The following is a 17,782-nucleotide window of genomic DNA, read 5'->3' as shown; positions in this document are numbered from 1 at the left end:
TTTATTTTTTCTGCCTTCTGTTAATGCATGGAATTAAATGTTTAGATACTTAACTGAATACTATTTACTCATTTAATGTAGCATTTTAAATGTCAAAAAACAGTTTATAACCACTGTTATTTTCTGATGTTGTGGTATTTTTAACATATCAGTTTGACCCTCTTTTAAAAAAGAAAAACACCTACATAAAATAATAGAAAAAAACCCATTGTTTCCTAGTTATTTTCTTTTCAGTAGTTATTATCTTTTCCTCTTCCTCTGTAATAATGCATAACTTGTATCTCAATTTGAGGATGGTACTTCACCAGCCTAACAAAACAGATTAAGCCCCTGTCCAGACACAACTAAAAATCTATTTAAAAAACTATTTATTCTTTTAATGTGAAATGTATTTTGAATAAATAATTTATAACAGAAAATAAGTACAACACTGTGTTCCTAAATCCACATAGTGGCATTTTCCCCTACATGTCCATTTCTACATAGTTTCCTTTTTGTTCTATTTTCTTATGCTCTGGTACCTGGAACATAACTTTCATATACTTTGTAATTAAGAATAGTAGTACGCACTTGACACAGGTAACCTCACTTACTAATTGCCTCATTCAATGGCTGTTTGGAAGTTCTGATGACGTTACAATTGCCCACATTTATGAACTTCACAGCATCCCACAGTCACATAGCAATAGCAGTTAGACTTATATACCACTTCATAGGGCTTTCAGCCCTCTCTAAGCGGTTTACCACAGTCAGCATATTGCCCCTACAGTCTGGGTCCTCATTTCACCCACCTCGGAAAGATGGAAGGCTGAGTCAACCTGAGCCGGTGAGATTTGAACTGCCGAACTGCAGCTAGCAGTCAGCTGAAGTGGCTGCAGTACTGCACCCTAACCACTGCGCCACATGATCACCGTTATAGTTCTATTGTCCTATACCTCACCTGTTGTTTTTTCTCCCCCTTGTAGAGTGAAGAGTTTGGAGAAAAGTGATTAGAAAAGAGTAAGCAGACACACAATAGGACATATACATTGAAAGAAATGTACAAACAACCTTGTTCTCCAATCTTTCCACTGGGGAGGGTTGGGTAGGAAATGGGCCAGGCATGGGAGAGATTTCCTACAGAGATCACTGGGTTTTCTTTTTCTTCCTGGCCTCTTGCAGAGCAAAGTTTTATTTTAACAAGAACAGAGAAGTCAAGTGATAATGGGGAAGAATGGCATAACAAGTCAGACTGAACTTCTCAGAAACATAAGAAACAGAGACTTGGAATGGTCAATATGAAAGACACAGAATGACAAAAATATGAGGCTAAGTGATATTTATTTCCTGTGCCACAATTATCACTGAAAAATGATGGTAAATGACCATTCAATCAGCCTGATGAAGTTTGCCAAGATCATACCTAATGCAAGCTCATGATTTCATTACACAACTTTGCCATTGTACTCCATTTTCTACAATACCTACACAAACCAGAGTGTGAATGCTGAAATAAACTACTCCTTATCATCACTAGGTTTTATTAACTTCTTTCAAAAACTCATGCACATTGATCCACATTTCATAGCTCTACAATGACTGCCATTTTTATATAAATTGATCACCAAGAAGCTAGTTATATTTATCCAATCAATATATAAAAAAATCTCATACAATCATTTGCACCTATTTGTAAAATTCACTCCCACAAAAGGGAGGGCTGTGCCTGCAAGTACTGTGCCCATTATCTATCTACCTATCTCGAGTTATATACATTTTTAATAATTTTGATATCAAAATCCTCGTACTTTTGCATCTGAAATCCTGATGGATTTATCCCCAGCAAATTCTGGTATAGCAATACATTTTATTCTATTCTTTTTCAAATTAAAATCCAAAGCCATTTGACAAGTTTACATGCTATATAATGGGAGGAACAGAATTTCAAGTTTCTGAGCCTTTTTTTGTATTCAGCCCTGATTAAATGGCCTGTGATTTGACATGAGCTAGACTATTCATGTCAAAGCTAGATCTTAATGAAACCGAATCTTGTGGTTTGTATGGACATTATAAAAAAATGAAGAGACAAGCTAAAAATAAATATAAACTCAATGTTATATCTGAAATGAAGAACTTAGTATGTATAACACTAGTAAGGATCAAAGAATAAAACAGGACAAATAAGAACATTCAGAACACAGGGGTTTATTCAGAGCTGAAGATAATACCTTCTTATGAAATTAAGAGAATTTGATAAATAGTATCAAGTTCCCCAGAAGAATCTGTGAGTACAGCCAGTATAATAACTAAAACTTTAAAGAAATGAATTTTGGCAATATCTGTGGTATTTCAGAGGTCTACATAACAAATACCTAAAGCAAAGAAGCTAAGAGATTCAAAATCTAATTGTAAGCATAAGAATAACCACAGTGAAATATCATATTAGCAATCCTCTTTATTATACTTTCTTCACAAAGTACTATAGTTTCAGAACATTAGCTAATTTATGTCAGATATTTTGTGCAACTACTATTTCATCATCATCATTTGCTGTCTCATTGACCTTATTTCTGAATTAAGTAAAATAATTTACCTTCCAATGACTCTAGATGATGATAATCCTGAAACCTGAAATTTCTGGGCTTCATCCAATTTATTTTCTGGCTTTCTCTGTACTATAGTGAAAAACAGGCAAAACATTTGGTTAAATATCAGAGTCTTAATACAATATGGATAGTGTGTTTCCATGCACTAGTCTTTGGACCGTCAATCAATCAATCAATCAATAAAAACCCAACAGCTATAACATTCTGCTGCCCAAAGATCCTATTAAAATACATCCAAATGCAGACCATGCAAAAACCACACTCCAGAAAACCATTCTGAAATCAGGAACTTTATAAACTGACAGCAAACAACACTCCTTTACTAGTACTGCTGATGTTACCTAGTTAGGGTAATGAAATGTCTGCAAGAAAACAAGCAAACTCAGAGAGCAGCAAGAACCCCTCATTTTAGTTAACTGGAATGACCACAGGTACAGTTCAGGTCAGCAAATGATCTTATTTTGAAAACCTGAAAAGCTTTTATGCAGCAAGCTACCATAATTACCCTCTAATATTACATAATTTCACTGCTGTTTTTCATCTCTGTGTACATCTCAAACACATTCTATGGAATTCTCCAAGACCAGGAATTTATTTGACTGATTAATATTCTTCTGGCAGAACAAGCTTTATGTAGCGATTAAAGCATCAGGCTAAAAACGGGAGACCATGAATTCTAGTTCTGCCTTGGCCCCGAAGGTGGCTATGTGACCTTTAGTCAATCGTACTCTCAGCCCTTGGAAGGAGGCAATGGGAAACAACTTCAAAATCTTACCAACAAAACTGCAGGCACTAACCCAGGAGTCACCAGGAGTTAACACTGACTTGAAGGCACAAAATAACAACAATATCTCCATTAACTAACATCAAGCTAAATTATAAATAATATTTAAACTGTACAATTAATTTACCCACCTTTTTTGCGCTGTGAAGATGAAATATGGCTGCGCTGGAATTTTTCAGTTGCTTCCTGATGTTTCAGTTTCCTCTGCAGCAATATTTGTTCTCTAAATTTTTGTTCTTTTTCTTCACTCTCTTTCCATTTTTCTTCAAGTTGTCTATTTAAAAACTATAGCTTTTAATAATAATAACTACATTTAAGTGTGTCATTTAGAGTCCATTTCATTAAAAAAACTATTTCTTCAATTTTATATTTATCTTTTGGGAAAAATATAAGACAGTAATATAAGGTCTAAAGACAATTAACATTATTTACAAAACAGACTCTAAATCTTGAAAATTCTGATTATCTGAAGGCATGATATGTCCCACCACAGTAATTTGTTTAGCAGTATCTGTAGAGTGGTTGAAAATGAACATTCCAGAAGTAACAGATATACGCCTTCTGATTTTTTTTATCCTGCAAATTATTTTGAATAAACTAGGGCCATTACCATAGAAAATAGTTCTGAAAAAGCCCTTATGAGGCATGTTGCACCTTGCAATCATAAAAATAAATATACTAACAATTAATTTTTGTGTTTTTAATGATTGTATACCACCTTACGTCACCCTTGTGAAATGGGCGGCTATATAAATAATATAAATTAAATAACAAAATACATTGTCATGATATAAATATTTCAAAAGATCACTGTTCAGTAACTCTCATTACAGTATCGATGTAAAAGTTTTATTGATTTAAAATAGAGCTACTCAAACAAAACCTAATAAAGATCCAAAACACTTCTTTTCTTATAAAGGAACTGAACTGTGAGAAGCTGCTACTTGCTCTGTCATATACCACACTGGAAAGTCAACATACACAGAGAACAGTTAATCTGCATTACTGTTTTTAAAAAAAAGCAAGCCCGTTATTTACATACCTCCTTCTTTTATTTGTTTCTATAGAATGTTTTCTTGCTCGATTACGAAACAATCTTTGATCTTTCAGCAACTCATGACGCTCTTTTGATAAATCTCTTTCAAGAAGAACCTTTAGATTTCTGATTACGAGATTAAGAAACTTAGCAAAAATCCTAAAATAGAGTATAAGCTTCTAGTTTTGAGAACAATTACAGTCTAGAGAAGCCCTGTTCTCTATGAATTTGTCTAACCTCTTTACATTCTACTGCTTAGCAATGAAGCATTTTATTGGCATTTATTCTTCAATTTCACTTCAAATGATGAACCAGATTTTAATTTGGCTTTCAAACCTTAACTATTTGTTTTCAGATATTTACACGTATAGAATTAGTTTTCCTACAGTGTTTATACTAAACAACCATTTGCACTATCTACACAGTTCATAAATCTCTGTCAAAGCCTATTAATGTATACAGGAAACAAATTTCTGATTGCTTCAGTATGGTTCTTTACAACCAGACTAAAGAGATTCTTTTGTAAATCTTCACAATCTTTTTTTTAAAATTAACTACTGAATAATTAAGTAGCAGCAAACCTGGTCTACCCACTCTTATTTTGCTCTGTGTCACTTATACATGAGTTCAGAAACATAGTTAAAAATCTGTGAGAATTGACTACTATTCCCTACTCTGGTTCCTGCTCTTTTTCTAATAGTCAATCTAAAAAAATGAAATATTATTCCAAGCTCAGTTTACAGTAAATGTGTATACTACATACATTTTGAATGACAAGGCTACTAACTGGTTTTGTGCCTAAGGCAGAGTTGGAACTCATGGTCTCCCAGTTTCTAGTATGATGCCTTAACCACTAAACCAAACTGCCTCTCAATTTTAAGGATTATCTTTCTTCTACCATAATGCATTACTGTAAAATCAGTATTTGCAATGGAGTGTCCACTTAACAGAGGGTTCAAGCCCATTTTAGTTTTCTGAAGCAATCTGCACGTTTTGCATGAATTAAAAATGAATACTGAAATTATTCTATTTACATAAAATCTTCATCAACAGTATACATAGACTTATGCATGCATGCAAATCCTGAAAGTGGCCATTCTATTCATAAAGTATAAAACTTCCTTTTCCACGTCAACTCCTATCTCACATTAATCAAATGTATATAGTAACCTTTTAAACTTCAGTCAGTAGACAACTATTATTTGCACAACATGCTAACCCTAAACTATAGTTGTGAAAAAGGAAGAAAAGCAATCCACTTTTTCAATACCATGCATGACTGTATATATCTGTAATATATTTCCTTACATATCTTAGCCACAAGTTAACAGGTTCCAGGTGCTTTAATCTTTCTTTATATGCCTTTTTGTAGCTGAACAGTATTTTTTCAGAAATGATGACCAGAGCTACATCCAAGTACAGTAGCACTACAGATTTATGTTAGACCACCCTGGCAGTTTGAGTTTCAATTCCCTTCCTAATGAATCAAATCATGACATTTAACTTTTACAAAAGATATTTAACTTTTTAATTGACAACCTATAATTCTGAGATCCATTTCCTACTTGGCTACTATGGTGAATTGTATCTTCTATTTTCAGTCCTGCGCCTTAAATTTACAAAAATCCTGTTAAATCTCTTTGCAATTCCTTATTCCTTAAATTCAAACGCTGAAAAGCATGGAATGATAACTAGAAATACTACTCATAACTTCGTATCCTTTCTAGACAATTTAAGTTGTTCGCAAATTGTTTTAAACATTCTTTCAATTTGACCTCCCTGCTTCTAGTTCCTTATTCTGTTTCCAACCCATGAAAGCATATTCTTTCCCCATCCAATCACCTGTTGGGTACAAACTTCAAATAAATACAAATACCATCTCTATGCCCCCTAACTCTTGAATGCCTTTCTGAATACAACAGCACCCTTGGAAACAACAGGGTTTGCCTTAAAATGTGTCTCTACGAATCCAAACAATAGTGGCTTCTTAATGCTCTCTGGACTTGTTGTTTTCTTGCAGAAAAGATACCGTAAACATAAGCCTATTTAAGAAACAATAACAGTTCAATCCTGAACTCCAACTACAGATAGTCCTCAAGTTACAACCACAATAGAGCCCAAATTTATGTTGCTAAGTGAGAAATTTATTGTGAGTTTTGCCCCGTTTTTACAACTTTCCTTGCCATATTTGTTAAGTGAATCATTGCAGTTGTTAAATTAGTAAACCTGGCTGTTCAAGTGAATCCTGGGACAGTGCAACCATCATAAATGTAAAATCAAAATGTAAATCACATGACCATGGGGATGCTGCATCAGTCATAAGTGTGAAATACTTACAATACTAGACAACACAGTATCAACAGTAGAGACCTTCAAATTTCTAGGTTCTATCATATCTCAAGACCTAAAATAGACACCTAACATCAAAAACATCATCAAAAAAGCGCAACAAAGAATGTTCTTTCTGCGCCAACTCAGGAAGCTCAAACTGTCCAAGGAGCTGTTGCTACAGTTCTACAGAGGAATTATTGAGTCTGTCATCTGCATCCCTAAAACTGTCTGGTTTGGTTCTGCACTCAACAAGACAGACTTCAGAGGATAATCAGAACTGCAGAAAAAACATTTACTACCAATTTGTCTTCCATTGAGGACCTGTATACTGCACAAGTCAAAAAGAGGGTCGTGAAAATATTTACAGACCCCGCACATTGTTTCAACTCCTATCCTCAGAATAACGCTATAGAGGACTGTATACCAAGACAACTAGACACAAGAACAGTTATTTCCCGAACTCTGCTAAACAAATAATTCCCTCACCACTGTCAAACCATTCACTAAGGCTGCATTACTATTACCATTAGTCTTCTCATCGTTCTTATCACCCATCTCCTCCCACTTATGACTGCAGGACTGTAACTTGGTTGCTTGTATCCCTACGATTTATACTGATATTGTTTCCTGATTGCTTATTTGTGCCCTATGACTATCATTAAGTGTTGTACCTTATGATTCTTGACAAATGTATCTTGTCTTTTTATGTACCCTAAGAACATATGCACCAAAGACAAATTCCTTGTGTGTCCAATCACACTTGGCCAATAAAGAATTCAATTCAATTCTAAAAAACGGTCCCAAGTCCCTTTTTTCAGTGTTAAGTATGAATCGTGGCTAAACGAACTGCTGTAAGTCAACGACTAGCTGCATTCCCTTCTACTGGAATCCAAATCACGTTTCTCTAGCAGGAGGGAATTCTGGGAGTTGCAGTCCAGAGATTTTAAAATCAATTCGAAACAAAAGCCCGATTTTAAAGCACGCCTCTCTCAGCTTACAATGCAGCCCGCCTGCCTGCCTGTTTTCCAGCCGAAACCCCCGGCTGCCTTCCAAGCTACCTGGGAGGATACGTGCAAGGGACGAAGGCGTTCAAGGACCGGCGGCCAAGTCCCCGCGGCGGGGCACTTTCCGACAAGCCTTTCCTCCAGCTTGGAGCAGCCGCGGAGAGGTCGGCTCCGGCAGTAGCAACTTCCTCGGGCGCCCTCCCCAAAGCCGGGCTGCTGTGCTCTGCCGCCACCGCGGTTGCCGGCCTCCAGGAGGTGGGGTAGTAGGAAGCGCCGCTGCTGCCGCCTCCACCGCCGCCGCCGCCAAGCTCCATCCACCCTTAGCCTTCCGCCGCCATCCTCTTCTCCGCCCTACACAGGCCCAGTCATACGCCCCGGCGCGCGGTGGGTCTGACAGGGTTCGGGCGTTCGCGTTCGGGGCTCCTCGGACTGCCCGCAGCGGGGTCCCCGCGAGCCCCACTTGCCGCCTGGGAAGCACCCAGAGAAGCCCCCTCAGCGGGCTCCGGAGCCGCGCGGCCGCCGGCCCACCATCTTAGCAACCGGCAACGCCGCTTTCGTCGCCACGGCAACCGAGGCCGGCGCTGAAGGGGAGGAGCTTCGGAGAGGGAGGGAGAAGCCGAAGGGACTTTCCCAAGCCAATCTGTCTCCCCGGACGGGAGAATTCCAACTCCCAGTATTCCTTGCGTCATCCGAAGGGGCGGTGAATGGAAGAAGGCGCGCTTTTTCGTTCTGACCCCTCCCTCGTGTCCCCTCCTCCCTCCCCCCTCCCCCCGTCTTTCCTCCTTAGGGCTGTCAGTCACTATTCAGCAATGTTTTGGCTACACCCAGTCCTGGACCTAGAACAGTTCATTTAGTGACCGTTCAAAGTTTACTGACTTATGACTGTTTTTCAAAAGTACAATCTTTGCCACATCCCCAAGATCATAGGATTGGATGGGATAGAATATAGGATATAGAATAGAACAGAACAGAACAGAACAGCAGAACAGAACAGAATTCTTTATTTGTTGTGTCAGCACATCCTGTGTGGCCGGTTATGGTTTGAATTGTTAACACATTAACAGAGTAGGGACTTTGTAGGTCATCTAGTCCAACCCCACCACCCAAGCAGGAGACCCTACACCAGGGGTAGTCAACCTTTTTATACCAACCAACCAATTTTGTATTGTGGGAAGTTATCATCCAGCCCTCTCCCAGAAAAACGAAATATCCTAGGAAATATTGAAAAGGCAGAATATTTCTCTGGAAGTGAAAAGAAACATGTTTCAAAAGACAGAATAGTTGCCTATAGCTTTCTGCCCATCCCCAGCTAATGGGCCATTAAGATGGCCAGGCTAGCCCACTTTACATAATAAAGACTTCTCCTCACTGCAGCTGTAGGAGGAAGGGATATTACTCAACTGACCACAAGGCATCTGAGAACTCATCACAGCCTAGAGAGTAGCCCACTGCATGGCACCATGGGAGTTTGATAACCAGTCAGAATACATTTCTTATACAGGAACAGGAAACAGAGAGGTGGGACTAAACAGGGTATAAAAAGCCTAGCAAGCCCCTTCCTCAGCCCTTCTCTTCTTCTCCATCAACACTGAAACATGTGGTCATCTTTTCTGGTCAGGGCTCAAGCCATGTGGCCCTGTCCAACAATAAACCATCTTTCCAAGCAGCCTCCATGTCTCCAGTGTCTTCTTCCCCACTTGGAGCTGAACCCAGAAGGACATTTCTTTCAACAGTATCTCTGTTAGTAGTAAAATTTTCTAACCGTCCACCGGTTCCATACTAATGGTGATTTATAAAGTAGGGAAGTCAATTAAATTTTAAAAAGGAAAGTGCTTCAATATCGGACAAAACCCGTACCGCCCACCATGAAAGCTGGAACACCCACTGGTGGGTGGTAGGGACCAGGTTGACTACCACTGCCCTACACCATTTCTGACAAATGGCAGTCCAATCTCTTCTTGACAGTCTCCAGTGATGAAGCTCCAACAATAGCAGTAGACTTATATACCGCTTCATAGGCCTTTCAGGCCTCTCTAAGCGGTTTACAGAGAGTCAGCATATTGCCCCCAACAATCTGGGTCCTCATTTTACCCACCTCGGAAGGATGGAAGGCTGAGTAAACCCTGAGCCGGTGAGATTTGAACCGCTGACCTGCTGATCTAGCAGTAGCCTGCAGTGCTGCATTTAACCACTGCGCCACCTTGGCTCAACAACTTCTGAGGGCAAGGTGTTCCATTGGTTGATTGCTGTCATCGTCAGAAAGTTCTTCCTTATTTCTAGGTTGAATCTCTCCTTGATCAGTTTCCATCCATTATTCCTTGTCTGACCTCCAGGTGCTTTGGAAAGTAGGTCGACACCCTCCTCTCTGTGGTAGCCCCTCAAATATTGCTATCATGTCTCCCCTGGTCCTTCTCCTCATTAGACTAGCCATGGCCAATTCCTGCAACTGTTCATATGTTTTAGCCTCCAGTCCCCTAATACTGTGTTATGTGAACCCAGGCTCTTGAGATAAATCAGTTCATTGTGGAGCCCAGTGATCTCCAAAGCAATATATGCCTTCTCCTAATGCAGACTGTAATATACCATCAAGATGAGTCCTGGCCAGACAAGCATATTCTGTTCTCTTCCTTCTCTGCTCATTTCCCACTCTTCACATTTTGTGAAGAGAAGAGAAATACATTGTGAGATTTACTAGCACAGCTCTTGTTTTCACCTTTTAACTAATTTTAATTTGTTGCCTCCTCTTATTTTTATTTTAACTTTTATATACTGTTTTATACTGTAGGAAGTTAGCACCCATCCCTCTCCTAGAAAAATTAAATATTTTAGGAAATATTAAAAGGGCAGAATATTTCCCCTAAAAGGGAGGCAGAAACTCACCCCCACCTTTGTTAATGGGCCATTAAGGTCTGGCCTAGCTTATCTACAACACAAAAACATGGCCTCCAGGACAATAGGACCCAGCTAGCAACAGAACGCACCCTATGGCACCTGGGAAGATTACACCACCCAGCAAGACTCAATCAAACTTGGGATTCAAAACACAACCCAGAGAGGGCATAAATCCCAGGCACTCTCAGCATCTCTGCACTTTTTGCCCAGGACCTCAAACCATGTGGTCCTGTCCACCATTAAAACCATCGTTCCAGACTTCCTGGGAGGAGCCTACTGGTGAAGGCAGCAAAAAATCAGCTGCCTCCGAATTCCTGGCTACGTACCTGTTTAGAGGATCTTCCATCTGACGTCTTATCAGGTTTTCTTATCCTTCAGGCAAGAGGGAAAGAAGAAACTGTTTTGCTGGCAAATGCTCTTCGATTTTTGCAGCTTTTGTGCTTGCAAGGAAAGGGGGGCTAGCCCAAGGCAGAACGGCTGTCCGTGCTGGGAACTTCAAACTGCCTTGTGCAGGACAAAGTAGGTCTCTCCCACTCTGCTCTAAGTTTTGTTTGATTTAATCTTATCACAAGCTGAATCCGTTTACTGCGAGGACAATAATTGCTTATCAACATTTTAGCTTCTTCTCTTTTTCTCCTCCGAAAAATTATTTACTCAGAGGCCTTTAAAATGGCGCCGAGCAGGCTGGTTTCTCCGGTAATAACGAACACACTTTGCTAATTTTCACAAGACTTCAAAAGAATTCAAAACAAAAGAGATAGCTTATCATATGTTTTGGTTTCACAATAGAAGAATTTTACTCCTTCATTAACTTTGCTTATTTGGAAGTTAAATGGTGATGAATCTGTTGAACGGTCTCGTTACAATGTTTACTCATTGAAACTTTTGCCAAGCCTTAAACTTCAAAATAAAAGCCTCTTTACTTAAAGCTGCTATTTAGGCAATAGAGTTTTATTAACTGCAGGCAGACAAATTTTGAAATGGCCTCAAAACCAAATATTAACTTGAAGTCGTCACCCTCTACTTCCAGGGGCACATCCTCAGTGCCTGGCACAAAGCTGCAGCCTCCGCTTCCTACGCCCCCTGCTGGGGATGTGTTAACGAAAGAATTTTTTCTGAGTAATCTAAGCGAGGCTCTTAATGCACAGACAATTAAAATGGAAGATAAATTTAGAGATAATAGAGAGGAGAGAAAAGAGGAAATAAAAGAAATGAAAGAAGAAATTAAAAGTGAAATTAAAAGTGAAATAAAAGGACTTAAACAGGAGTTGTATGAGAAATTTGAGGCTAAGGTTGATAAAATTAGAGATGACATGCTGAGTCTTGTAACTGTATTAACAGAACATATTTCTGGAGTGGAAGATACTCTAGAGGTTCTTAATGATGCCAATGCTAACTTGACATTGAAAACAGAGGTGGTGGAACAAAAAGTGGAAAATGCTGAAAAAGAAATTATTATGATACAGTACCGACAAATGGAGTTCGCATTAAGAGTAAGGGGGCTGCGTGAGGAGAAACAGGAGAACCTGAAACAGATCCTATCGGAAGCTTTTGACCGCCTGATGGGAAGACCAGGGACCAACCAAGGCTGGCAAATTGACAAAGCTTACCGCGTTAACTCCTGGCTGGCAAAGCAGAAGCAGCTTCCTCGAGACATAGTTATATATTTTACTACAAGAGAGCTTAGAAATATGGTACTGCAAGCGTCTTATAACACTAAGCTTCAAATTGGCGGTCAAGACCTGGCTGTTTTGAAAGAGATACCACCTCAAATGTTAAGAGCCAGAAGAGATTACGCTTTTTTGGTCGAAGAACTCAGAAATCGTCAGATACAGTATAGATGGGATGCACCATTCGGCATCATATTTACATTTGATAAGCAAAGGTACCGCCTCAACTCTGTATGGAAAGCCCGAGATTTTTATTATAATATATTGAAGGCCGGACACCCTGCACCATCTGGACCTAGAGAAAGACCACAAGAAGGACAGGATAGACAGCAAACTATACAACCACCAGACAAGATGGAGCATCTCTCTTCTCTAGAAGTGCAAGGTGCTATGGAACCAAGACCTAGCCGCATGACTACTAGACGTATGGAGAAACAAGCTAAGAAGCAACAGCATCAACAATCATCGGCCATCGATCAAGGAACTACAACAACAAATCTGGAAGCAGTGGGAGGAGCTAGACCTAAGGTTAAACAGGCCGTGCAGGAAGCTCTAAAAATGCTTCAACCAACCAAAGATGACAACTAAGATTTTAACATGGAATGTCAACGGACTGAACTCTCCACAGAAGACGAAGAAAATATTTCATTATCTTAAACAGTTTAAGAACGATGTAATTTGTTTGCAAGAAACTCATATCAAGTCAACTGATCAAAAATATTTGATCAACTCAAAACTTGGTCAACATTTTGCAGCTTCTGCTATGGAAAAGAAGAATGGTATAGTTGTATACTTAAGAAAAGATATGAAAGCTGAATTAATAGAAGCAGATCCCTTCGGAAGATATATTGCTTTAGACTTAATCTTAGAAGGGAAAAAGACATTACTTTTGGGAATTTATGCTCCCAATCAACAGCAAGATAGATTCTATAGAAATCTTCATGCTAAATTAGTACAGTGGGACTATAGTTCCTGTATACTATTGGGTGACTGGAATGGAGTGATAGACACTAAGAGAGATAAGAAGATTTCCCGCCTAAATACCAAGATGCGAGCAAAGTTACCCAAATCTTTCTTTGACATTATGGATGATTTTGAATTGAGAGATATCTGGCGAGAAAGAAATGCAGAGGAATATGACTTCACTTTCTTCTCGGACAGGCATCAATCCCTTTCAAGGATTGATTTTATTCTAACCACTAATGATTTGCTTTCTAGGGTCAAGAAAACAAAGATTGCAGCTAGAGTCCTTTCGGACCATAACCCAGTTTGGATGGAGTTGGGAAGGGTAGTGCAGGCAAGAAGGTCTTGGAGATTGAATGAAAACTTATTTAGATATGAAAAGTATATTAATGATTGTAAAAAATTATTATCTGAATATTTTGTTTTGAATATGAATAAGGGTACATCTATGGAATTTGTATGGGATGCAAGCAAAGCGAATATGAGAGGAGTTTTGATGAATATAAATAAAACACATAGAAATAAGCAAGGGTTAAAACGAACAGAACTGGAAGAGGAAATTAAGAGAAAAGAGCTGGAGTTAACAAGGAAACCAGACGATACAAAGGTTAAGGAAGCTATTAACATATTAAAATCTCAATTTGACATGTTGATCTCTGACCAGGTAGCTACTAATTTATTATATGCAAAACACAATACTTTTTGTAATGCAAACAAACCTGGCAGATGGTTAGCTTATCAGATTAGGAAAAAAAGGAAAACTCGAAATATATCTAAACTGATTTACAGAGGGAAGGAGGTGTTCCAACAGGAAGAGATTCAAAAGGCTTTCTGGGAATTTTTTACAGAACTGTATAAAGGGGATAAAATTAATGGTTTAGACATAGACAAATATTTAGACAAGGAGAAAATACCTTCAGTTAGAGAAGAACACAGGCAAAAATTGAATCAACCAATAACCTCGGGGGAAATCCTACAGGTAATTAAGCAATTAAAGCCAGGGAAAGCACCAGGTACAGATGGCTTGACAGCGGTTTACTACAAAAACTTACAGTTAGAAATGGTAGAACCTCTTAGAGAATTATTTAATATGATTCAAACGGAAGGTAAAGTCCCTCCATCTTGGAAGACAGCGTTTATATCTTTGATACCCAAAGAAGATCAAGATATTACTCAACCCAAAAATTATAGACCCATTTCATTACTGAATGTAGATTATAAAATTTTTACTAAAATATTAGCAAATAGGTTAATGTTGGTCATTCAACAATTGATACATACGGACCAAACAGGTTTTATACAAGGGAGACAGATGAAAAGTAATGTTAGATTAATTATTAATGCATTAGAATATTTGGGAAAGAACAACCAGATCCCTGCTGCGTTTATATTTTTGGATGCTGAGAAGGCCTTTGATCGAGTTAATTGGCAATTTCTGTTGAAGATACTGCAAAAAATGCAGATAGGAGATAATTTTTTACAGTCAATTAAAGCAATATACCAACAGCAAACAGCACAAATCATAGTCAATGGAAGTCTAACAGACTCTTTTCAAATTGGAAAAGGTACAAGACAGGGCTGTCCTTTGTCCCCATTATTATTTATTATAACTTTGGAAGTATTGTTGAATAAAATACGGGGCTTGGATGGTTTAAAAGGGATTAAGATTAGGCAGCAAGAATATAGAGTCCGCGCTTTTGCGGATGATTTGGTCATAATATTGGAACAACCGCAGGAATCCAGTATGGTTTTAATGAATATGATTAATCAATATGGTCAAGTGTCGGGCTTTAAAATAAACTTAGGAAAAACCAAAATATTAGCTATAAATATGAATATTAAACAAAAGGAAGAATTAGGAGTGATGCTAGGATGTGAGGTAGTTAAAAAAGTCAAATATCTTGGAGTTAACATTTTAACTTCAAATGGGAAATTATATAAGCATAATTATGAACCACTTTGGCATAGCATACAGACAGAGATGAAAAAATGGGAGAAATTGCACTTATCTTTGCTGGGTAGGATAGCGGCAGTGAAAATGAACATTTTACCAAAATTTTTATTTCTCTTCCAAATGTTACCTATACTTAAAAAAGATGCGAACCTTTTAGAATGGCAGAAGGGTATCAACAAATTTGTGTGGGCAGGAAAGAAGCCGAGGGTAAAGATGAAAATAATGCAAGATGTACGTGAGAGAGGAGGATTGAAACTACCTAATTTAAAACTATATTATGATGCAGTGGCATTATCTGTAATTAGTGATTGGATTCATTTAACCAATGATAGAATATTGAACATTGAGGGACACGATCTGGTATTTGGTTGGCATGCTTACCTGTTATTCAACAAAAAATTGGATAAGACCTTTAAAAGTCATATTTTAAGAAATGCTTTATTGCGGGTCTGGAAGAAATATCAATATAAATTAAATGACAAGATACCCATGTGGGCAATTCCTAGACACGCAATTGAAAATATGAATACAGCACAAAAACAGGACAGAATTACTTACAGACAGCTTCTTACCTCGGAAAGGGGGGTATTACAATTAAAATGTTTAGAGGTATTAAAAGAGGAGAAGGTAGTTCAAACATGGTTCCAGTATGGGCAATTACAGGCTAGGTGGAAAATAGATCAAAAAATTGGTTTTATTCAAGTTGAGGATAATCTGTTTAAACAAATAAGAGATCAAAGCTTAATGCATATAAAGAGGATATATAATGTATTAATACAGATGGATTCGGAAACAGAATTAGTTAAAGATTGTATGATAAAATGGGCTCAAAATATTGAGGAACCAATAATGTTGGATACATGGGAAAGAATCTGGGTAAGAAATGTGAAATTTACACAAGCTCAAAATCTGAGAGAAAATTTTTACAAAATGTTCTATAGATGGCATTTAGATCCTAAAAAGTTGGCTTCTATGTATCCGAATGTACAGCCTAAATGTTGGAGGTGTGGTTCTCTCGATGCTACATATTATCATATATGGTGGACCTGCCAAAAGGTTAAGGCATTTTGGATAAAAATATGGTGGGTCATGCAAAATGTTTTTAAAAGAAGGATAAAGTTTAGTCCTCAGTTATTTTTATTAGGTATATGTACTGACTTTACAGTGGTAGAGACCAATTTGACTCTGCACCTGATAACTGCAGCAAGACTGTTGGTGGCGCAATATTGGAAGAAGGAAGACTTGCCTACAATCCAAGAATGGACATTGAAAGTAACAAACTTAGCTGAAATGGCTAAAATATCGGCACATCTCAAAGATCATTCAAATGAGAGATATAAACGAGACTGGAAAAAATGGATTGACTATATACAAAATAAATACGGGACTAAGAAATTCCAGTTAGCCTATGCTTAAGATCAGAAATGATTTAAACTGTTAAAAGTCAGTTCAGTAAGAAGAAGCTAAGGTCAATCTAGAATGTCATTAATTTCTTTATTTCTTTTTTCTCAATAGATTTTAGACTGTGTTAGTTAAAAATCCATACCGTGTACGGGTTCTGGGAAGTCGGGGGGGGGGGAAGGAGGAGGGGGGGTGGGGGGGTGGAGGGAGTGAGCGATACACACAACAAAAAAAATTGTACTTCAATGTCTTAATGATTGACAAATGATGACATATTTGTGTTTTTTTTTAAAGAAAAATAAAAAAGTTGGAAATAAAAAAAAAAACCATCGTTCCAAATAGCCACCATTGTTTCCAGTGTCTTTCTCCCCAGTTGGAACTGAACCCAGATGGACATTTCTTCCAACAATACTTTAACACTTTATTCTACAACACCCGGAGTCCCTCTCTGAGGGAGATGGACAGTACAGAGATGTGACCAACAAACAACTCTTTGGGGAGTGGAAGTTTACAGCCACTGTTTTCAAAGTAGTCTGTTCCATGGAATTGTCTTTTGTAGACGAATTGGTTGTGTGTGGGCATGATCATTCTGTTTAACAAATGATTTTATTGTTCACTTTTTAGCATCGATCCCAAAATAAAATAAACCACATTCAGATGAGTTCACCTATGGATCAAATAGGATCTACTCTGTGCTAGGATTAGAGTTTAGTTAGTTATACCGTGTTTTCCCAAAAATAAGACCAGGTCTTATATTATTTTTTGCTCCAAAAGATGCATTAGGGCTTATTTTCTGATTAGATCTTATTTTGAGGGAAATACGGTACTAATTGTGTCCGTCCAAGGCTTATTTTTTGGGGGGGTGGGGTAGGCCTTATATTACAGGAATCCTGAAAAATCACGCTAGGGCTTATTTTTCAGTTGGGTCTTATTTTCAGGGAAACAAGGTAGTTGCCTTAAAGGTAAAATAATCTGTAGATGAAAACATATTATAGTTTATCATTGGCTTTAGGAACAAACTATGTATGGAGTACCTAAAATCAAATTTATGTAAGGTTATGAAGTCTGGACATGAAAGGGTTGGCTTTTTGGCTAAAGTTGCTGCTAAACACATTCCTGAATTCTTAATTCAAGACTTCATTGGCCAGTGGACAGCCTATTT

The 17,782-nt window shown here is 38.0% G+C and overlaps 1 protein-coding gene across 1 annotated transcript; it reads right to left on the bottom strand.

Annotated features, from left to right (window-relative positions):
- Window positions 1–2,572: 2,572 nt before the first annotated feature.
- On the bottom strand, window positions 2,573–8,408 carry LOC116523679 (centrosomal protein of 126 kDa-like; the record flags this gene model as incomplete). Its single annotated transcript, XM_032238809.1, has 4 exons — window positions 7,807–8,408; window positions 4,412–4,531; window positions 3,501–3,643; window positions 2,573–2,654 (listed from the first exon to the last, which is right to left on the bottom strand). Coding segments are annotated over exons 1-4 (593 nt in total), but the record flags the coding sequence as incomplete, so codon positions are not given.
- Window positions 8,409–17,782: the final 9,374 nt, after the last annotated feature.

The sequence above is a fragment of the Thamnophis elegans genome, unplaced genomic scaffold, assembly GCF_009769535.1.
Source record: "Thamnophis elegans isolate rThaEle1 unplaced genomic scaffold, rThaEle1.pri scaffold_92_arrow_ctg1, whole genome shotgun sequence".
In the NCBI taxonomy this organism is placed as follows: domain Eukaryota; kingdom Metazoa; phylum Chordata; class Lepidosauria; order Squamata; family Colubridae; genus Thamnophis; species Thamnophis elegans.
The sequence above is the reverse complement of the archived record's forward strand: the minus strand, read 5'-3'. Positions and strand labels throughout refer to the sequence as shown.